Consider the following 22,497-nt stretch of genomic DNA (forward strand, 5'->3'; position numbering starts at 1 on the left):
GGGTGCACTTTATCAGGTGGGAGGAGTGAACACCGGAAAGGAAAGGCCAGGCCAGAGAGCAGGGAGGGAGGTGCAGGAGAGCACGCGGCACGAGCCTGCCGCTGGCCTTCCTCTTCCCGGCGGGGGACGCTCAGGGCGCGTGCCAGCATAGCACGTGCTCAGCAGCCCAGAGGTGGAACCACCCAGCTGTCCGTCCACTGGTGAAGAGATAAGTGGATGTGGTCTGTACACAATGAAATGTCACCCAGCCTTGAAAACTGTCAGAGTTCTGACAGCCGCTGCAACGCAGGTGAACCTTGAAAACGTGGGGAGTGAGACCAGCCAGGAACAAAAGGACAAATACTGCATGGTTCCCCTCTGACGAGGCCCCTGGGACAGTCACGCTCTTGGAGACTGGAGTAGAACGGTGCTTCCCAGGGGCTGGGGTGGGGGCAGTGGGGAGGCACTGCAGAGGGTTGCGGAGTTTCCTGTGGGTGATAAGAAAGCCCTGGAGGGGGACAGTTGCACAACAGTGTGAATGTGCTCAATGCCACTGAAGTCTACACTAAAAAATGGTTAAAAAGGTAAATTTATGTACATTTTACCACAACTAGGAAAAATATATATATTTGTCAAAGTTAGGAAGGAGAAGGATAGGAATAAGGAAGTTTTGGAGTAGCCATTGCAGGACGTGAGCAGCTCTCACAGGGTGGTGGGTTCATGAGCTCAGACTGTGTTACCATAGTATTAAGGTGTTATGTGCCCTTCTCACTTTTACTCTTTCATGGTAATAAGTAGAGTTTCCCAGAGGCTGTGGGACAATACTGAAGCAGATTGAATACAGAGCTTCTGTGTCTTCTGCCTGAGCCAGGCATCGGGGGTCACAGAAGTACAAAGCAGGGTGTCTCCTCTCACCAGGTTTATTTTGTTTTGAGGAAGGTAGCTTTTTGTTTTGTTTTTTGGTAAAACAGTGCATCATTTATGTTAACATATAAATGGGCTTTTTGTTATTCTTAGACAAAGTAGTAGATAAATATTTAAAAATTTCTGTTTTAATTTCCAGTGTGGCACATATTGGTAGATATAACCCACATAAACAAACACTCTTTGGTGGGCAGTAATTTTTACAAGTTTGAAAGGCCTGGAGCAGAAACACGTGAGAGCCACTAAGCAAGGGAATCTGCTTTAAAAAGGAATTGTTGGAGCTGCAGGCTGCTGAGAGAGCTCCATGAATGTTCATAAACAAGACCCTGTGGTGGGCTCTTCATAAACAGAAAGTGACAGGATATCAAGAACTGTTCAGGACCAGAGACTCACAGAACAGGTGACCTCTGAGGCTGACTCCCCAGGGCTCCCCACGGGGTGGCGGGAGGCCTCTCGGGTGCAGGGCCACAGGTGCCTCTCCTCCAGGAGGGACAGGGACAGGCAGTTTGGTGACCAGGAGGCTGGGGCACAGGGTGGGTGGTCAGCGAGCTGACGGGGCTGTCGGTGGGGTGAGCCAGAAGCCCGGCCAGGATGCCTCCCCCACTGAGGGCACCACGGGAGGGGGTCACAGCAGCGTGAGGGAGGGCATCGAGCAGTGTGGGCTTTCCACTTTTTAAGTTTGTTGAGCTGAAGTGGCTTCCTATTAATGGTGGTGACCTAAACCGTTCCCAGAGGTGAAAAGAGCTGAAACTAAACAGGCAGGCCGAATCGCGTGGTTTTCCAGGCAGTGCAGAGACTTAGAGGCCTGAAGCTCCGCGCATTCTGAGTAGAAGGACTGTCGGGGATGGCGGGAGGGCTAGAGGGGCGTCTTGTTTCCAGTGTGTGTGTGTGATGCTTTTGGTGATGAAGGATGTCACCTCAGGATAGACCTGTCTAGATTCGGCAGTCAGCATGACTAGAAGAAAAGGAACTAGTGGAAGAGGTCAAAGCGGCAGACTAGGGTGTAAGGAGGGGAGGTCCAGTCCACTTGGCAGAGGTTGCTGGGGTGGGGCCGAAGAGGCCGCCCGTGCTTTCCAGGAGAAACCAGACAGTGTGAGTCGACTGGGTCCCAGTGGCTTATGCTCACGGGGGCTCACTGAGGGTCTGGCTGGGAGGCGCTGGGGACCACTTGGCCAGCGTGGAGGGTGTGCATTGTCAGAGAGGGGCCAGGTTGCGATTTCACAGCTGGGAGCTCAGAGGATGTTTTCGTGTTCTTTTGGCTTCCTATAGTAAACATCGTGTAATATTTTGTGGTGATTCTGGTTAATAAATTTTTAAATATTTGTTGATTATGCATATCTTTTTTCTGTACATATCTTGATTTTGGACAGTAATCAGATATAAATTATGTTAGTCATTTGCAGTAAAACTCTAGATACATATGGATAATTTTTTTCCATCAAAAGCTAATTTATTAATAAAACCATTAATTTATATGCATATTCTTATAATACGTAGGTATGTTTATTTTATTATAGTTGCCTTCTGCATGCTTTGAGAATTCCTTTTTTTTCCATTTAATGAGGAAGTCTTATGAATCTGTGTGTGTGTGTGTGTGTGTGTGTGTGTGTGTGTGTGTGTGTTCGTTCCTAGCAGTCTAAGAAAAGCTGACTGGGGGATGGAGTGTATTTTTCTCTCCACTTAAGTATATAATGCATTCGTCTCATGAGTCGCAGAATCCAGAATCTCATTCAGTGCTATGGGAAACGCAAAATAAGAAATGACTAAAAAACAGCAGTGACCTGACATAAATACTTTAATACATCAGAAGCATTTTTTGTTTTGTGCATTTCTGAGTGGCGCTGGCAGGTCAGAGTGAAGTTTAGCTCATTTAACATCACCATGTTTAAATGCTAGAATGTCATTTTGCCCCAGGCCTTCCTTGAAAAAGGGACAGTATCTGCACTGTTGGTCGTTATAAACTCTGGGTGTATTTGTTGTTGGTAACCTACCCCGTATGTTTGTATAGAAATTTTGGAGGGGTGAGAATGAGAAGGGTCTCAGATGAATTACGAAATTTTATTCTTTGCTGTAAGAACAGACAGTTTATAAGGGGAGATAAACATGCCTTGTTTTGTGTCATACAAATTAGGGAGCCACCTAATTTGGTATCAGACGTGCCACCAGCCAGGAACCTCTGCATGGGTGTTCCGTGTGCCAGAGGAGTCCTGGGTCGGAAGTCAACACCCTTCACTGGGGCTGATCTGAGCAGTTGTGTGTATTTGTAGTCTTAGTTCTGCTTTCCCATCTTCTTTTCCAGCCGCTATTTAAATAAGGCTTTTCACATCTGGGCCAAGAAAGATAAATTCTCCTCTGCTTTTGTGAACAACGTGCTCTCCCACGCTGGCACAGAGCACTCTGCACCGGCCTGGATGCTGCTCGCCAAGGTGGCTGGCTCAGCGCCCGCACTGGACTACACTAGGATCATCAAGTCCTGGGAGAAGATCAGCAGGTGCGCGTGTCAGGGGCGAGCTGCTGCCCCCGCCCAGAGTCTGGGAGCAGCGCGCCTGGTGGGGTCCGGGGGGGTCCTCATAGTACCGTTACTCTTGTCTCTTCTTTAAACTCTGGCGTAAAGACAGACATGGAAACCAGGGGTCACTTGAGCCCTCACTGTGCAGGCACACTAAGTGCCTTCCTGCTCCTGACCCACGCCGCCTGCCTCCTCCAGGGCGCAGTCCGAGGGGAGCAAGCTTGTGGCGGCGGTGCTCCCTTTGGTTCTGTGCTGATGTGTCTTCCGCCCTCTCCCCAGTCAGCAGAGCCCCAGCGCAGACACCTTAGGGCACATTCTGTGTGTCATCGGGCATATTGCAAAGCACCTCCCTCAGAGCACCCGGGACAAGGTGACTGGTGAGTGTCTGCTGGAGAGGTGGGAACAGGCTCTGCCTCCCACTTTGTATGTGTTTTCAAGCAGTTAAACTTCAGGGAATTGACTCTTTTTAGATGTTGTCAAGGGTAAGCTGAATGGATTCCAGTGGTCACTAGAGTTGATCAGCTCAGCTGTTGATACTTTGCAAAGTCTCTGTAGAGCATCTGCGGAGACGCCCTTGGAGGAGCAGGTAAGCTGCGCTCCCCACGTGTCTGTCATTTGTACGTAGACGTGGTGCTGCGCCTTCGCGCTGGAGCCTGTTCCCTCTGTAGAACCTGGAGGGACCGGTGGTCCCACAGCTGGTGCTACAAGGAACACTGTGACAAGCAGTGGACGGGGCTGCTGAAGGCACATGGTTCCCACAGGAGGCCACCCCCAGTCCTGGTACCAGTGTCTTCTGAGGAAGCACACCTGCTGGCAGGTGTTTCCTAGTGAGAACCTGCAGGGTTGTCTTTAACTCAGTTGTCACCCTGGTGTTGGGGGCGTCTCCCTCACCTCCCCCTTCACTCAAAGAATGTGGGAAATGACTTCCTACCTAGTCAGGGTTTTCCTCCAGACCAGACAATTTCTGATAAATCATCCCCCATGAAAACCCTACCCTGTCACCCTGGTTGTCTCCTGCTGGGTCATGTCCCAGAGTCCCAGGGCCTCCTGTGAGTGTCCACGGGGATGCGTCATCACAGCTCCACACCAGTGTCTTCTGTGAGACGGAAGGTTACTTTGACTCCCCAGAGCTATCCAGATCATGTCTCTAATGGTAAATTATTACAGTGTATTCTGTTCTTAACATGAAATACACTCCTAGACAGAAAAATTTTAGGCTTGGGGATTATTAATAATGATTTTAGAAGTCAAACGTTAATTTAAATAATTGCTGGAATATGTTTAAGTTTCCCAGAGTAGGAACACTTGCTTCATCCAAGTTGCTTGCGGCCTCCCTGTGCTTCCTTCCTTGCTCATTTAACATTTTCTGTTTGTAGTAACTGATGTAGTAAGACAGCACATTGTACCTTTTTTGCTTAGTACTTAAAGCAGTTTGAAATTTACCTAACTAAAAATGCCGGCTCTTTCTATGGTGTTTTCTTGGCATAAACCTTCTGGCACTTTTTGGTGAAAGGGATACTTGCGTTATTTGAGTTTTCTGACCATTTATCTCTGATGCAAGAAAGAGTGTGAAAAACTTTTAAATAAGGAACATTACCTAAGTAGGGAGTATATTTGAATAGCAGAAGATAGGTAAGAACAAAACAAAAAGCTGACTTTGAGGAAAGAATGACGTAGGAAAGGTGGGGTTTCCACGTGGGTTGCGGAGCTGCTGCCCTGAAGTCTCTGTGACACGGAGCTGTTTCGTTCTGATCCCTGCTGGCACTGGTCCCTGGTTCCCGCCCAGCATTGTCACAGCCCTGTGACAATGGGGTCTGCACCGGGGGGGCCAGGTCTATAGGGTCTCACTGCCTGCCATGGGCCACAGTCATTGGGAGAATCAGTTATGTCGCTGCCAGAGGCTGGGAGGAAGACAGCTCTTACCAGGCTTACACACCAAGACCTGGGAGAGGGGGCTCACCGCTGTGTCAGGACGAGGCAGGGCTTCAGCTCTGCCAACCCCACCTCCCTCAGTGGGGGACAGTTGACTGAGGCCCTGAGACTTCCTAGAACCTGACGTAAACATACTTCTCTGTTTCTTTCCTCTGTAAATGAGCATCTTGTATTTTACTGAGGAAAACAGGTTTTACCCCAAGAAGAGTAGAGAGGTGGCTCCATGGCAGCCTGCGTGGGAAAAGGTGTGGTCTCTGGGCATCCCTGCTCTCTGAGAGCTGGGTATGAGTCACTGCGTCTGAGGCTGACACTGGAGAGATGGGTGCCGCCTGGGGCTGTGTTGAGAGAGAGAGAGAGTCAGGATTAGAGAGGTGGTGGTCCTGCCCCTGTGAGTTAGACCCAAGGCAACATGGCCTGTACTCTTATCTCCGAGAGAGCTCCTCAGGGAAATGTGGATGAGACCCACGTGTCCATAGGAGGCCATTAGTGGTGAGGGTGACCACAGGCTGAGCAGGGACAGCTGAGGGGCCTGGCGTGTTCAGCTGGGGAAGGGAAAGCCTTATGGGGACAGGCTGCCTGCAAAATTCACACATGAAGGACCTGCAGGTGACAGAGAATTGGATTTATTTGGCATCAATAAATGGGTGGAAATTGCACGGGGACAGATTTTGGCCAGCTTGGGGAAAGCCGTCCTGAGGCCTGCCGAAATCTGGTCACGGAGGGGCTCACGGAGACGCCGGAGCCGTGGCAGAAGCCCTGTGTGGAGAGAATCCCAGGACTGGCTGGCCTTGACTGTGCCCTCCCGGACTCTGAAAGCCCTTCCTCCCTGCCAGCGGTGCCAGGCCTCAGGACTCCGACACCTAAGCCCTGGGGTCCTTCAGGGAGAACAGGGCATCGCAGAAGCTCCCCAGGGCCGCATCATAACCCGGGCTGTGCAGTCTGTTAACATCGTGTGTATGGTGGTTCTTTAGAAAGTAATCAAGATGATAGCTTGGGGACCGCGCAGGCCAGGTCGGACCACAGAGCCCTTGGACCAGGTGTGGGCTTTGCTGGCAGTGCAGCAGACTCTGAGGGTCGCCCTGCCTGGGAGGGGTCAGGACAGTCCCTTCCTGCGGCACCTGCCAGGGGAGTGACATCCGGGTGGTGGGACGTGATGGAGCTCCTCACTTGGCCTGTAGTGTCACGAGATGTGTGGGCCAGAGGTGGGACCCCTAGAGGTGCCTTCAGCTAGTAAGACACTGAAAACGTGTCTCTAATGAATAAATTTCAGGAGGGTAACAGCCGTCCTTTCTTATTCTGTGTCTTTTAAAAATACAGTTTATTACAGTAGCTAATTCATCCCCATGTGCCAGCAGGATTGTGTTTCTCTTGGGTAGTGGAGGGCACTGCTGCTCTGGCTCCCCTGCAGATCAGGGCACTGGGTCTTCCTGCACATGTGCCTTTCCCTCTCACAGGGCGAATGTAGAAAGACATGATATATTTATGTTCATGTAACAAAGAGCACATCCAGATGCTCTTGGTAAATTCCAGCTAGCCGGTTCCTGTGGCCTGACTGCTGAAGGCACGAAGAGGCACAAGCACGGGTACATGTGTGAGGGTCACAGTTTCTTCCGAGCAAGCTGTGTCTTGTGGGCAGTCTGAGGGGAAGGCGCCCTTCAGAGATGGCCTTTGGCTTGCACAGGAGTTACTGGTGCAGGTGTGTGGGGACGTCCTCTCCTCCTGTGTGTGCTGCCTCTCCAACGTCGTTCTGAAGGAGGATGGGGCTGGGAGGATGGATGAAGACCTGGTGGTGAGTACCTCCTGCTCTTAACTGACCTCCTCTCCTCTGTAGCTCAGCTAGGCTTGTGCATGGCTTTGTGATGGGCATTTCCCATACTGTTAGCAGGACAAGGTTTGTCCTAGCCTAGAACTTAGTTTTTTTAATAAGAATTTTTTACTGGTGACCTGTCCATTTTTTCTCCCGTACTCATCACCAGGGGGAAATGATGGTATGCCCTTCTGCCAGTCAGATCCTGTGAGACACCTGATCCAGCAGGGAAAGCACAGTGTGTGCCGTGAGTTGGTGGCGTGAGCTCAAAAGTGCAAGGCGAGAAAATATTAGAGCGAGCATGCTCTTTGTTCTCTTGGCTTGTTCGTTTAATGTTTTTAAAAATTGCAGTGTGTCTGCTGAGCCTTGACTATCAGTCTGTAGAACCACTCCAAAGTCATGTCTAAAACAAACGAGATATTTGAAAACCGGAGAACCTGCTGACTTGGGGGCAGCAGGAGTGTGTGCCCCGCACCTGTGTTAGAAATGGGATCGGGGAGACCTGCCTTTGACCAGTCACTGCGGGGCCATTTCCTGATTCCATCCTCTGACCTGCCCAGTAAGACAACCCAAGCTGCCTTTGGTGCCCTTCAGGAGAGGCCAGCATTTAGCAAAACTTGGCCATTTCCCTTGTCTGTTTGAAAATCAGTAGTGCACCTGCCTCTGTGCTCAGTTCCTGCTCTGCTGCCTCGCACCTGTCCGGGGCTGAAGACCACTCTCAGCTCTGGTCAAAGACGAGCCCTCTGCCTGGGGCAGCCATCAGCACACGGCGCAGGAATAAGTGTCGTTGTCAGGAGGAAGTGGGTGTTCAGGTCAGAGGCCACAGTGTGCAGAGCGGCCTGACCCAGGCCTCCTGTAGAGAGTCTGACTCTGTGGACTTGTCTGAACAGTCCCTGCCCGAACTAAGAAAAACGCTTACTTATTATGACCAGTTAGTTTTCCCCCCTTAGTTTTTTTTCAACTGCTAAATATATCACCAAAATCTACCCTTCAGTCATAATATATGTGAAGAATTTTGACAAGCATATTGTCTGTTTCACTCTTCCTGTAACGCACTAGGGCACAGTACCGTCCAATCTTTTCAAAAACACATACCCTTGTTATTAATCAGCTTTCTTACTCTGAAAAGCCTTTATTTGCATCTTACTATTTATTTAGCATCACCCTTGCATTTTTGGGATAAAAAAGCACTATTACTTAAATATTAAGCTGAATGTCCTTAAAAAAGACACAGTAGTGGCAGCTTGAGGAGGCAGGTTCTTGTAAGTTTTTGGTAGGAGACTAACTAGTAAGCTAACCAGGACGACAACTGGGAAATGAGTTTTAAGGTACGCAGCAGTTTATACGCCCTTCCACCCTGCACGTCCTCTCCGAGGACGAAGAGCACTGACTGTCATGGGGCCTGAGGCAGATGGGAAGGAGGAGATGGACGTCAGGCCTCTGGCCCTAGTACAGTGCCCTGGGGTGGCGGCATGCTAATGTAGTCAACTGTTAAACGTGTATTGTGTACATTGACATGAAAGGATGCCTGGTACTGAAGTGAAGAATCACGGACTCAAGCCAGCGTGATGGGTCAGCGTGAGGAGAGCAAGCACGAGGCCATGTGACACAACACACGTGGAGAAGAAAGTTGCACCCAAACAAGGGCAGTGTCTGCGGGCAGGGCCACGCTCGCGTGTGCGTAAAGCGCCATGGTTCACCCTGCTCCCGCAGCAAAACTGTCACACCACCGGTGCCTCGGAGGAGCGTCTAGGTGTAGACAACAAGACTACACGGTCACTCTAGTTGGGGGTGAATTTCATTCAGCGGTGACTGAAGTTTGACAATGACTATGTATTTTTATGGGGTAGAAAAAAACAGTTCATTTAATTTGGGGGCCAGAAAAGTTCTCCACTGACATGGCCTTAATCTAGCTGGAGGTCATTTTTCTCTTGCCTTATTCTTCTTGCAAAACCAATTCTCTTTGCAGGTGAAGTACATTTTTACCTTAGGAGATATCGCCCAGCTCTGTCCGGCCAGCGTGGATAAGAGAGCCTTCCTGCTGATCCAGTCCATCCTGGCTGCTTCTGCCAGTTCAGACTGCTGTAAGTAAGGCACTTGGCGGGCCCTGTGCACCTGCTGCCTTGAGGCTGGGTTTGCCCCCAGAACATCAAAGACAAGCCCTTCCTCCTTCCCCCTTCCTGCAGTGACGCCAGGTCCAGGCAGCAGTGAGGCCCCAGCCTCCCAACCACTGTCCCAGGTCCAAGGCTCTGTCATGCCCTCCGTGATCAGAGCACATGCCGTCATCACCCTGGGTGAGTAAGGGAGCACGGGGCAGTCTACTCCTTGGGTGCTTTCTGTCTTAAGTAAGCCAGTTACTTAGTAAGCTTGTATTTGCTCCAGCTCCTGTGAATTTGAGAGATGACTCTAGTTGGGGCATCAAGCTCTGCAGGGCACTAGGGTGCCCCTGGGCTGCAAGATACTCCCCACGGGGAGCTTTTGTTTGTTATGTTAATTTAACCATTCTACCTGTGATTTCTTTATACTCATAAGTAGCACCACGGAGTCTCTTCATCAAGAACTGTATGCCAGGCACCGCACTGAGTCCTGGGAATGAAGAAGTAAATTTGCAGTTCATTTCATAAAGGGATCATTTTTTGTTTTGGTTTGGTTTTTTTAGTGTGACTGTGTTGCATTTTTCATCTTACATATTTTTGTATTATTATACAGTTTTTGGAGGTTACTTTCCACTTACATTTATCATTAAAACACTGGCTGTATTGCCCGTGTTGTACATACACCCCCACAGCCTGTCTTACACCTGGCAGTCGGTATCCCCCACCCCCACCTCTAAACTGCCCGCTCCCGCACTGGTAACCACTAGTTTGTTCTCTGTATGAGTCTGCTGCTTTTGTTAAATTCATTCGTTTGTTGTATTTTTTAGATTCCACATTGAAGTGATATCATCCAGTATTATTCTTTCTCAGTCTGACTTACTTCTTCACTTAGCATAATGCTCTCCAAGTCTATCTATGTTGCTGCAAATGGTATTATTTTATTCTTTTTATGGCTGAGTAGTATTCCTTTGTGTATATGTACCACAACTTCTCTATCCAGTCACCTGCTAATGGACACCTTAGGTTGCTTCCATATCTTGGCTACTGTAAATAATGCTGCTGTGAACATTAGGGTGCATGTATCCTTTTAAATGAGTGTTTTAGTATCTTTTCAAATAAGTGTTTTTCGGATATATACCCAGGAGTGGAATTGCTGGGGCACGTGGTAGTTTTAGTTTTTTGAGAAACCTCCATCCAAATTGTCCTCCACAGTAGCTGCACCAGTTTACACTCCCACCAGCAGTCTAGAGGGCTCCCTCTTCTCCACACCCTCTCCAGCATTTGTTATTTGTGTTCTTTTTGATGGTGGCCATTCTGACAGGTGTGAGGTGATACCTCATTGTGGTTAATAGTGATGTTGGGTATCTTGTCACGTGCCTGTTGGCCATCTGTGTGTCCTCTTTGGAGAAATGTTTACTCAGTTTTGCCCATTTTTAAATTGGGTGGTTTGATTTTTTGATGCTGAGTTGTACAAGCTGTTTATACATGTTGGATATTAATCCCTTATTGGTCATATCATTTGCAGATATTTTCTTGCATTCAGTAGGTTGTTTTTTCGTTTTGTTGGTGGTTTCCTTTGCTGTGCAAAAGCTTTTAAGTTTGAATTAGGTTCCATGTGTTTATTTTTGCTTTTATTTCCTGTAGGAGACAGATCCAAAAAAATACTGCTACAATTTATGTCAAGGAGTGCTCTGCCACTGTTTTGCTCTAGTAGTTTTATAGTACCTGGTCCTTACACTTAGATCTTTAATCCATTCTGAGTTTACTTATGTCTACAGTGTTAGAGATTGTTATAATCTAAGTCTTTCACATGGAGCTGTCCAGTTTTCCCAGTACCACTTATTGAAGAGACTGTCTTTTCTCCATTGTATATTCTCGCCTCCTTTATTGTAGATTAATTGACCATAAGTGTGTGGGCTTATTTCTGGGCTCTCTATCCTGTTCCATCAAGCTATGTGTCTGTTTTTGTACCAGTATCACACTGTTTTGATCACCGTAGTTTTGCAGTGTAGTCTAAAGTCAGGGAGCCTGATTCCTCCAGCTCTGTTTTTGTTTCTCAAGATTGTTTCAGCTATTCAAGGTCTTTTATGTTTCCATATGAATTTAAAAAATAATTTGTTCTAGTTCTGTAAAAAAGGCCATTGGTATTTTGATAGGGATTGCATTGAATCTGTATGTTGCCTTGAGTAATATGGTCATTTTAACAGTGTTCTTCTATTCCAAGAACACGATATGTCTTTCCACCTGTTCGTGCCATCTTCAGTTTCTCCGTCAGTGTCTTACAGTTTTCCAAGTACAAGTCTTTTGCCTCCTCAGGTAGGTTTATTTGTAGGTATTTTACTCTTTCTGGTGCTGTTGAAATGTCTCCTTAATTTCTCTTTCTGACAGCTTACCGTTGGTGTGCAGACGTACACAGATTTCTGTATGTTAATTCTGCATTCTGCAACTTCACCAAAGTCACTGACGAGCTCTGGTAGTTTTCTGTGCACAGTACCCTGCCATCTGCAGATGGTGACGGTTCTACTTCTTCCTTTCCAGTGTGGATTCCTTTCATTTCTTTTTCTTGCCTGATTGCTGTGGCCGGGACTCCCTCAACTATGTGGAATAGAAGTGACGGGAGTGGGCATCCTTGTCTCGTTCCTGGTCTTACAGGGAATGCTTTCACCGCTGAGTGTGATGTTAGCTGTGGGTTTGTCACATACGGTCTTTATTGTGTGGAGGTGTGTTCCCTCTCTGCCCACTTCCTAGATAATTTTTATCATAAATGGATGTTGAATTTTATCAAAACCTTTTTCTTCATCTATTGAGGTGATCATATGGTTTTTATTCTTCAGTTTGTTAGTGTATCACATTGATTTGTGGATATTGAAAAATCCTTGCAAAGGATGGTTTGATACTTTCCAGGAACTCAAATTGTTAATCATGAAAAGGCTGACTTCTGTGCTATAAGTTGACATTTTTTGTGTGTGATTGTGTATTTTATGCTGGATATGAGTTATGAATTTTTTTGTACTAATGGTTATTTTTCAAAAACCTAAGAATTGTAAATAAGAGCAAAACACTCCCCGGGCTACACACTAAAAAGCATGAAACACAGAACTCAGCAGGAGTCTTCCTTTTCCTGACTATGAACAAGAAATGAAATGGATGAGATGATCGTTTATTTACCTAGCTCAGATTTTTAACTTCTGTCAATTATGTGTATAACCAAAGGTGAAATGATTTGATTGGCCATTTTCCAGGTAAGTAGATAATGCCGGAATTCAAATGTTGACTTTGAAAGGCAGATGACGTTACTACAGTGAAGGGAATCCTGTGGCACGTGCCTCAGGAAACCCAGTGGGGGCGCTGTTTTGAGCTGCTTAGTGCTCAGTCAGAGTTGGTCTGCCTTTGATCTCTTGTAATTGTTGATGTGATGCTTTGACTTTGAGTAAGTAAAGTCCGTAGCAAAGCACAGCTGGACAAGAGCTAAGGCGGAGGACTGGAGTTGAGTCTGGGTCTCTCGGGGCAGGGAAGCTGTGTTTACAGCACGAGGACCTTGCAAAGAAGAGCGTCCCAGCCCTGGTGCGGGAGCTGGAGGTGTGCGAGGACGCGGCCGTGCGCAGCAACGTGGTCATTGTCCTATGCGACCTGTGCATCCGGTACACGGTCATGGTGGACAAGTACATCCCCAACATCTCCATGTGCCTCAAGGACCCGGATGCCTTCGTCCGAAAGCAGACGCTCCTCCTGCTCACCAACCTCCTGCAGGTGCGTGTGCAATCACCCTGCCATCCCTCCACCGCTTCTGGGGTCTTCATGGAGCATTCGAGCAGCGTGGGGGTTGGGCTGTTGTAGAGGCCAAAATCATCAGCCTCACCTGTGGTTTAAAATACCACTCTTCTGAGGTTCTGCACAGACTCATAAGGAGGTCGTGACGTCCTGAGGCGCCTGGGGGTGTTGGTTCAGAGGGCCTGCCAAGCAGCGCGCGCTCCACCACAGACGAGCCCCGGGCGGAGGAGAGCGCCCGCAGACGAGTAGTTTTCCTTCCAGTCCCCGAGCCGTCGGCATCCCCAGACACCACTTCTTTATAAAACATGGACCCTCGCACTTGCCCAGCCTTCCCACAGCCCTGCTCCGAGGGCCCAGGAGACGTGTCCGCTGGGACCGCGCTCGGAGTCAGAGGGCCCTGCGGGAGTGTGTGTGCAGCCCTGCATGAGGGGAAAGACTCTGACCTTTGAAAAGAAGGCATTTGAGTTGTGTGTGTGTTCTGGTGTGTCCTGTACCCTCAGTGTTCACACAGTGTGCCAGGGGCTCTGGCTCATCTTCGGATGGCAGAGGGGTCGGGGGTCCTGCCTGCACCCTCCCTCATCAGCCCTCAGGGTGGTGGTGTGAGCACGGGCAGCCCGGGAAGCCGCAGGCTTTCTGCTGAGACTCACCATGTGCGTGCTTCTCTCCGCAGGAGGACTTCGTGAAGTGGAAGGGCTCCCTGTTCTTCCGGTTTGTCAGCACGCTGACAGACCCGCACCCCGACATCGCCAGGTGAGCCTCCCTCACCCGGGCAGCGAGTGGTTGGCCTACTTCCCGGTGCATGTAGATCTCTTTTTTTGAAGTTGGTTTAGAGTTGGGTTATTTAGATTTAATGAGCTTTTGTCAGTGGCCAGAAAACTAGGAGATTTTTAAAGTAGAAAGCTTTATTTTGCAAATAAGTTTAAGAACAAAAACGAAAAGGCTTTGTCCAGATCGACCATTGATGGGTGTCCATGTGGACACATTCACCAATTGTGTGCTCTTCCGACAGAGCCGAGGAGCGCGGTGGGGCCACCAGCCGTAAGAGCAGCCGGTCAATGCTGACCTCCAGGCCAGGAGAGTATTAGTTTTAGTAGGAGTTCAGACTTTCTTCTAAGTGTAGAAACTGTGAGGAAGAAATTCTGGGAGTTAAGACAGCATCGCTCAGTAAGAGTATGCTGTTTACATGGCCCTGGGAAGTGGTGATTCCTGAGAACTAGAAGGGAAGTGGTCGCCTTGCCACTTGTTAATTCCTGTCCTTCCATAACTTTCTTAAAAGATTTGTTTTCAAGGGGTCGAGAAGTGATCTCACAGAATTTGCTAACCTTGATTATGTTGTATGAGGGATTCTTTTCAAAGCAAGATTGCAGTTGGGAAATTGCCAATTGAGCGCCACGGAAAAGCTAGCACAGTTGGGAGGAGGTGGTCATAGATTTCACTCACTATAAATAGCAGATTAAATAATGGGTCCCTCTGGTTCCAAATATAGTCACCCATGGTTTACTCTGAGTTCCGTGGAAGAGGCTCTGCTTGATCTCCTGTGGGTATAATTTTCCAAGGAGGAACATATTCCATAATAAACAGGTAGAAGGTTAACATTCTAATTAATACGTCTGGAGTCAGAGCGGAAAGCCCAGGCTGTTACTTTTTCTTTTTCTTTGTTTGTACAATTGGGAGGGGGTGGAGGTAGCTGCTCAGTGCCCTCGACGGCCATGGCGGGGGAAGAGGACGTGCTCGGAGGGCTCTCAGACGGGGGCCCAGGAGGGAGGAGGGCTACTTAACCTGCGTCTCCATGTTGTCCCCACTGTGACCAGCTCCTGCCGTGTGTGTTAGGAAGAGCCTTGATCAGTATGTAAAATGCACGCAGGACCTGTTACACAGGTGATGAGAGCATGGATCAGAAAGAAATTAGGACCAAGAGGCTTAAGTAAGATTTTCATTGCCTCTTAGAGCATTTTATTACATCCCCCTTAAATCTTTGCATTTTATCTCTGCGTGCTGGGTTTGTCTGAACTGTGGTAAAAGCGTGGACTAGGATTCTCAGCTTTGAAAAGCTGATGAGTACCTTTGGTAACTGTAGTTTAAATTAATTCGTTCCCATGTTTTTTGACCAAAGGTCAGGCCTATCTGCTTACTTTAAATGCACTGATTTTTCCATGTGCATCTGCTAGTGCAGGGCTTCTGGAGAGACTGCAGTGGCAGAGCCCTTTGAGCTTACTTCTGGTGAAGGTGGATTTCCTGACGATTCTGGCATGAGCAGAATTGCATGACATTTTATACTGGTCATGTAAACACAAAACTAGGGCCTCCAGAATCATCTGACCTGTGTTCCCTAGGTGGCGTCCGTTTAGCACCATAGTCGTGGTCGCTGGGGGGCAGGGAGGCTGTTGCAGGGTTGCTGGGCAAGTGCTGCAGAATGTGCGAGAAGGCAGGACCCAGAGAGGTTCAGGCAAGGCTGATGGAGTGATGGGCCATGGAGATAGGAAAGGGAGTGAAGACAGAAATCCAGAGGGCTCTGTGCAGAGCGGCTTGGGGTGAGGAGTGAGAACACTGGCAGGGTGGGCAGGCGGGTTGTCTGACCTCAGAAGCGGGGTTGCAGGTGTCCTGATGAAGTCGGGAGAACAAGAAGCTGTGTGGACATTGAAGGTGCGCTGAGAGAGGGCCGCTGTGACAAGTACCGCTTTCTGGGCAGCTTGTGAATGACGGTGTCACTGAGATGAGGGCCACGTGCTAGGATTCTGGGGATGCCCCTTCTGGGGAGCAGACCTCCGGGGCTTTGTCTATAAGCCGCTCACCCCGTTCGTGAGAGCCCTGCCCTCCTGACCCAAGCCCCTCCCAGAGGCCACCTCCTGAAACAGCCTCCTTGGGGGTTTCCAACATAGGATTGGGGGGGTGAGGACAGGAACACTCAGACTGTCGCCGAGGTGGTAGGATCTGGAATGGGGAAGGCAGGAAGCAGTTCCCAAGCAGTCGGGCGGTGGAGAGTCAGAGGAGGGGCTAGGTCTCGTTGCCGCATGTGGAGTCCATGTGGAGTCGCGGCGTCTCAGGCAGCAGCCAGCCCTCCCTCCCCCGGCCACCTTTCTCATCAGACCACTTTTGGGAACGTGTTTGTATGGCATGTGTGACATCTGTCTACCTACTAGAAAAGGGCTTCCCCGGGGGGCCCTGGGACTCTGTTCTGTTTACTGTTCTATCCCCAGCGTCTAAAAGAGTTGCAACAGGAGACACTGTGGATATTTGTGAAAGGAATGAATGGAGGTGGTCCTCGTGCTGCCCTGACTAACTGTGGGATTTGAGAGGCTGTGCAGGAAGTGCATCCTCGAGGACAGAGAGGAGGGCAGAGCGGGAAGCAGCCACACCGCCTTGTGTTGGGCCCTCTGGGTCCCTCTGCAGCCTGGTCCCCACAGCCCCTGCCTCCACAGAGGGTCCCCATCCTACGGACTCGGACTAACCCGCTCTTGGGCTTAGTCCCAGCCCTTGAAAGAGTTCAGAGTTCAAGTCAGGGTGGGAGGCCAGGGTTCACTTCTAGGTGGTCATGGCCGTCGGGGTTGGGTGGGGGTGTCCCAGCCCATTGGGTTTTGCAAGGAGAGCTGATGAGACCTAGTCTCGCAGGGCAGGGTGTGCCACGGAGCCACTGTCTGCTGGGTGCGCTCCGTCTTGCAGGGTTGTGGAGTGATGGAGAGGCGGCCTGCAAGCGGCTTGGGGTCCCTGCCTGTCCCCTCCACAGCCTTGGCGAGTTCTGCCTGGCCCACCTGCTGCTGAAGAGGAGCCCCACCACGTTCTTCCAGCACTTCATCGAGTGCATCTTCCACTTCAGCAGCTACGAGAAGCATGAGAAGTACAACAGGTTCCCACAGTCCGAGAGGTGGGCGCCGCCGGGGGGGGGGGGCATGGGGCGGGGGGGAAAGGCCATTCAGAGAGGTGGGCGCAGCCAGGACATGGGGTGGAAGGGCCACTCAGCCCCGTGCCCAGGCTGTGCTGAGGCCCCTGTGCTGCCCTAGAGAGAAGCAGCTGTTTTCGCTGAAGGGGAAGACGAACAAGGAGAAACGAATGAAGATCTACAGGTTCCTCCTGGAGCACTTCACGGATGAGCAGCGGTTCAACATGACCTCCAAGCTCTGCCTCGGCATCTTGGGTAGGCTGGCTGCCTGCTGCTTGTCCCAGCTCTGCAGCGAGGGGCCCCGGGGAGCCGAGCCACGCAGACCCCGACGGCCACGGCTCCTCACCTGCCCCCTGCTCCCCTCAGCGTGCTTCGCCGATGGCACCCTGCCCCTGGACATGGAGGCCAACGAGCTGCTCTCGGACACGTTTGAGGTGCTCAGCTCCAAGGAGATCAAGCTGTTGGCGATGAGGTCGAAACCAGATAAGGACCTCCTCTCGGAGGAGGATGACCTGGCCCTGGCAAACGCGGTCATGCAGGAGGCACAGAAGAAGCTTATCTCCCAGGTGAGGGTGCCGTTCCCTCATTGGGCCTGCCCACCCCCGGCGCACCCCTTGGCCCCCAGCCCTGGCATCTGCCGAGGCCCCTGCTGCACTCCCACTGGTGGCTGGAACACTCCCCTGGGGGTGACTGTCCCCACCTGTGCTCAGTGGCTCCAGCTTCTCTGGGGAGCCTGGACCTGTCCACTTCCACCCACCAGGTTGGGCCAGCAGGCATCTCAGACCCAGTGCCTCGTCTCTCCTTCCTCCCACCTGTCTCCTTCATGGCTCCCACTGTCTCCACTGTGGAGAAGGGCACCTTTATCACCAGGTTGTCCAACAGGGAGCCCAGAGTCTGGCCAGCCGGGCACTTTTGTGCTTGGCCGGGGAGTGTGAAGACTAGGGCTTGAATGGCAGCTCGGTACCTTGTCCTCCCCAGGCCCAAGTTCTTGTACAGAGCCTGGATGGCTCATTTGCATTGTCCACCTGAGCCCTGAGGGCTTTGGAGGCCACATCCAGTATGTCCCCAGTCCATTCCATTCACGTTATGAGTCCCCACGGTTCCACACTCCTCTAACCTGTGCCATTGCAGGCTCCACTTCCTCTCTGACTCGAGCTGGCCCCACCTTGCTGCCGAGAAGCCTTTCTTTGGTGTAGATTTGATCCTTTTATTCCCCTGCTTAAAACAGAGCAGAGACTGGAGGGAGGGGCACAGGGGCCTGCAGGCTGTCATCTCTCTCGATTGTGGGGTCGGTCCTTCAGCACATACTTCTGCCCGAACTCGAGGACTGTCCACCTACTATGGATGAATTTCATGTACTTAAGTTACGCTCATAACACGTTTAATAAGGTTGGTGCTGCCTGTCATCTCCTGAATAAAGTCCTGATTCCTCCTTAGGGCACACAGAAGTCTCATGTCCCCTCCCCCTGCCAGGTGACTTTGGGCCTCTGGGGAGGACGTGCCTCTGCCCGCCGCTGAGTCTGTCTGTGCTGCGCTCTCCCACCCTGCCCTCTCTTGCTGCCACCTGATTCCTGCACATTCTGCGTGCCACCTTTTCAAAGATGCTTCCCTGACATTCACGCCATCTGCCCCTTCTTTTCTAGGCCCCTTCAAGCCCCCAACACCCTGCCACTTGTCACATGGGGCCATGTGGTGTAACACACAGTCTGCTCTGGAAGGAACTTGAAGGCCAGAATTCTCAGCCTCATTTCTGTAGTCCCAGAGTTTAGCCTTGTGTCTGGTGCAGAGGTGTTTGATATTTGTTGAATGAATGCCTCTAAGGCACTTTGTGAGCTTATCCCTATAGTTGGCATCTGCTCAGACTCATATTTATTAAATTCTTTATTTCTTTACTTTTTGCCCTCCTGTTTCAAGAACTCTGATAAGACTTTTTAGAAATGAGTGATTTACAAGTAAGGAGTACATACCAGTGACTCTAAACGAGGAGAACAGGTTCAGATCCAGCACGGTGCTCCTGCACGTGTGGGCTGCTGTAATGTGTTAGTTTAATTCTAAGAGTTACTGCAGATACCTGTGATGAGTAATCATCCTTGGGGAAGACTATGCAGGCTTGGCCCAGTCCGATGCTGTATAAACACATAGCCCTTTTCTGAATGTGTGTAGAGTTACAGAGAGAGAAGGAACCAGCTCCGTGCTCGGCCCTTCCTCCGTCGCCCCTCCACCCGTGGGATCTTGGCCGTCTCCCTGGGTAGCAGAACTGAGCTCACATTCAGTCCAAGGGCGGACGTTGAGTGGAGGGGCTCAGTGTGGAGCCAGGGGTCTGAGGGGGTTCGTTGGAGGCTTGGAGCTTTACTTATACCACTGACCCCTGAACAGTGCCACCCCCGTCTTCCCTCGCAGTCGAAAATCTCTGTAACTTTACAATCAGCCCTCGTATCTGATAAACCAACCACAGATCTTCAGACAAGCAGGTGTTGGTTGAAAAGCTCTGCCTGTGAGTGGAGCTGCGTAGTTCCAGCAGGTGTTCAAGGGTCAGCTGCATTTCTCGTTCCTTCTTGTTTGGCCCCCTCCTGCTTTGCAGCGCCCCCGAGCATTCCGAGGCAGTGCTTTCGGTCTTCCCAACGGAGGTGGTGGCCCATCCCACCCCCCCCAGTCGTATCAGAAATGAGAAGTAAACGTGCATCGTGTGCACGGCCGGCTGTGCAGGAGCCAGGCCGAGGGAGAGCCTTGGTCTTTCAGGCTTTGTGCACCTCAGATAGCCTCCGTGTTACTGCAGGTCCAGAAGAGGAATTTCATAGAAAATATTATTCCGATCATCATCTCCCTGAAGACTGTGCTCGAGAAGAACAAGATGCCAGCCCTGCGGGAGCTCATGAACTACCTCAGGGTAAGGGTGAGCTTGGGCTGCTGGTGGGCCCCCACCTCCCACAGTCCTGAAGGGGGTCTGTCCAAGCTCAGAGCTGCACCCTGGCCGGCCTCTGGCTGTGGGAGGAGCCGTCCTGCCTGCCTTCTCGGGCAGTGGGGTCTGTGTCCTTGCTGCTGGTCAGCTTCAGCCTTGAAGGGTCTCCGCTGCGGCCAAGAACAGAGCCTGGTCCTTTGTCACCCTGCAGGGGGACACTGCTCAGGGTTTCCTTCCAGACGCTGGCCTCCAGTGCTCTCTCTGATTACCAGTCGGGAGGTGCTGTTCAGAGGGAGTCATGGGCCTAGGGGTCCTGACCCCCAGTCTACACAGCAGGGCGTGCATACGCGCACACAGCGTGGACTACGTGAGGCCACGGGCCTTTCCACGGAGTCTTTCAGTCCAACAGGAGCACAGTAGGTTTTTCCTTTTCTGTGTTGACCCTCTGCTGTTTGCTTCCTCAAAAAATGCTAGGAATCCTTTTTTTCCAAAAAGGGCTGTGGAATTACAATGAGTATGATTTTTCAAACATCTTTATCCTGCAGACGTGAAGGTGGGAAGTTGGGCTGACTGTGGAGAAAGCGAGAACTCCCGGTCACTCCTGGTTTTATTGCTCTGATAAACCTCAGAAAGGGATAAAAGAGCTGAACTCCTAGGGGACTCTCTGAACGTTTGAGGAAAGCGAGTCCCCGTTTCTGAGCGCACCCCGAGCATGGCTTGGGGACTGTGTGGACCCGCAATTCTCTCCTCCAACTGGGAGCCCCCATGGGGCTCTCCTCCCCTCACGGGGGCTCCCCTCACGGGGGCTCCCCTCGTGACTGGGGCCACGGTAGTGCTTTCTCCCAGCATGTGACAGAAAATGGTTCTTTCTCAGAGCAGAGAGTCCCTTGCAGCTGTCCTCAAGACCCGAGAGTGTTCCCGCCCAACGTGATGACAGGTCTTCTGTCTTGTGTTCAGAGGAGGATGCACAGATGGCTTCGGGCCAGAGCTGCGTCCTCTGAGAAGCCAGTGTAGACAGCAAGCTGCTGCCAGACTGCACTGCCCCTTAGCGACCCCCAGCCAGGGCCATGCTGGAGTCCCCTGTCCACCTGCCTCTGACCTGGCTTCCTCAGGGGCCTGCCTCTGATGCTGCAGGATCCCTTGAGCCGACTGATGGTGACCCAGAGCCAAGCCAGACCACTCAGACACACCACCCAGCTGCCAGGGCAGGGCTGTGCCTGTTACAAGGGCTGCTTTAGGCTGAAATGGTGATTCCATGTCCTCCCCCTGGGAATCTGGGAGGTAATAGGCAGAGATGGGAAGCTTCCAGGTTAGACCTGTCCGCTGACATCCCGCATCAGGCCCAGCTGCTTGTGTGGTTGGAACAGGGGCAGCGGTGTTGACCTGTCAGCTGACGGAGTCGGTGTGGCCTGCTCTCAGCACAGCAGTCTTACTGCTCCTGCTACTCGTCACGTTCTGTTCCTTCAGGGAAACATGCACGGATGCCCCCGGTCTGTTTCAGGAGGTGATGCAGGACTACCGGGATGAAGTCAAGGACTTCTTTGCGCTGGACAAGCAGCTGGCGTCAGAGCTCGAGTACGACATGAAGAGGCACCGGGAGCAGCTGGCCCAGGAGCAGGAGCAGGCGCTGGCCCGGCGGCCCAGCATGGGCGCCCAGGGGGCGCAGGCCGTGCAGGTGGGTGAGCGCCCGCCCCGTGCCCTGCTGTCCCTTCCCCAGTGTTTCCCAAAACCCACCTGTGAGTGCGGCCGGCTGAGTTAGGCCTTTGGGCGGCCATGTGTCCATGTGACACTGTCACAGAGGGCCTCCCCTGGGAAGGTCATTGTGTCCCAGTCAGGGAAATGTGGGAGGGTCCAGACGGCAAGTGGGCAGGTCCTCACGCCCTGATGACAGAGAACCAGGTCTGCCCCCCGGGCCACGCTCGGGATGAGTGTGAAATGAGGTAGTTGTGGGCCTGCTCGGAGTGTAAAGACTGCAGGTTTTTAAGTGTTAGGAAGTGCGTAGCCTTTCTTTTCCTCCTGGGACAGGTCGTACCGAGTTTGGAAATAGGGCCGGCAGGAGCTGGCAAAGATGGCGCCTCACTCGCTCCCGGCAGCCCACCCCCCGCCCCCGGGCCACCAGAGAGGCTAATGCACAGAGCCAGGTGTGCGGGCCGAGGCTGTGAGGGGCGCGTCGTCCGCGTGTCATCAGGGGGCTGGAGGGAGGGCAAGGGCGCATCTCACTTTTGCATTGTGTCCCCGCGGCTGCAGGCCTGTGTCACTGAGCACCATCGCCGTCCTCAATTCCGTCAGGAGGGCCGTGGAGTTGAGTGGCCAGCCTCGCAGCCGGAGTGCAGGGCTGCTGCCCTCCTCCGTGCGTCCCAGGAGCCCAGGCGAGCCCAGCAACCAAGGTGAGTCCCCTCCCTCACCCAGAAAGGGTTTCTGTTTGCTCGTCTTTAAAACAAGGGACTTGGTCTGGGGAACAAACAGTCCTGTCGACAGTGGAGAGTGTATGTGGTTTCACTGTGAAGCTGGGGCCTTCCTGTACACAGTTTGTTCCCGCTTCCCACAGTCCCTGGTCACGGCCTCCCTGGGCCTGGGGGACGTCTGTCTCCGTTCACACGTGCTCATCACTGGCCCGAGCTTGGAAGCAGAGGCATTTTTCAACCTTTTGAGATAAACAGCCTGAAACATACAGTCTTGTACGTGTGTGATTCTGAGGGTTAA

At 51.5% G+C, this 22,497-nt stretch overlaps 1 protein-coding gene across 4 annotated transcripts in view; it reads left to right on the top strand.

Moving 5' to 3' along the window:
• NCAPD3 (non-SMC condensin II complex subunit D3) overlaps positions 1–22,497 on the top strand; it is a 67,241-nt gene that overhangs the window by 25,513 nt on the left and 19,231 nt on the right. For 3 of the 4 annotated variants that reach the window (XM_032472453.1, XM_032472452.1, XM_032472454.1), the window contains exons 17-31: positions 3,203–3,394; positions 3,692–3,789; positions 3,883–3,998; positions 7,026–7,133; positions 9,121–9,235; positions 9,338–9,445; positions 12,759–12,997; positions 13,689–13,768; positions 16,743–16,880; positions 17,017–17,150; positions 17,262–17,461; positions 19,672–19,782; positions 21,296–21,469; positions 21,820–21,935; positions 22,042–22,181. In XM_032472453.1, the coding sequence (XP_032328344.1) occupies positions 3,203–3,394; positions 3,692–3,789; positions 3,883–3,998; positions 7,026–7,133; positions 9,121–9,235; positions 9,338–9,445; positions 12,759–12,997; positions 13,689–13,768; positions 16,743–16,880; positions 17,017–17,150; positions 17,262–17,461; positions 19,672–19,782; positions 21,296–21,469; positions 21,820–21,935; positions 22,042–22,181 (2,069 nt within the window). The remainder of the gene's footprint in view (positions 1–3,202; positions 3,395–3,691; positions 3,790–3,882; positions 3,999–7,025; positions 7,134–9,120; positions 9,236–9,337; positions 9,446–12,758; positions 12,998–13,688; positions 13,769–16,742; positions 16,881–17,016; positions 17,151–17,261; positions 17,462–19,671; positions 19,783–21,295; positions 21,470–21,819; positions 21,936–22,041; positions 22,182–22,497) is intronic. The other variant, XM_032472455.1, reaches the window with a different exon arrangement.

The sequence above is a fragment of the Camelus ferus genome, chromosome 33 (genome assembly GCF_009834535.1).
Source record: "Camelus ferus isolate YT-003-E chromosome 33, BCGSAC_Cfer_1.0, whole genome shotgun sequence".
Taxonomy (NCBI): Eukaryota; Metazoa; Chordata; class Mammalia; order Artiodactyla; family Camelidae; genus Camelus; species Camelus ferus.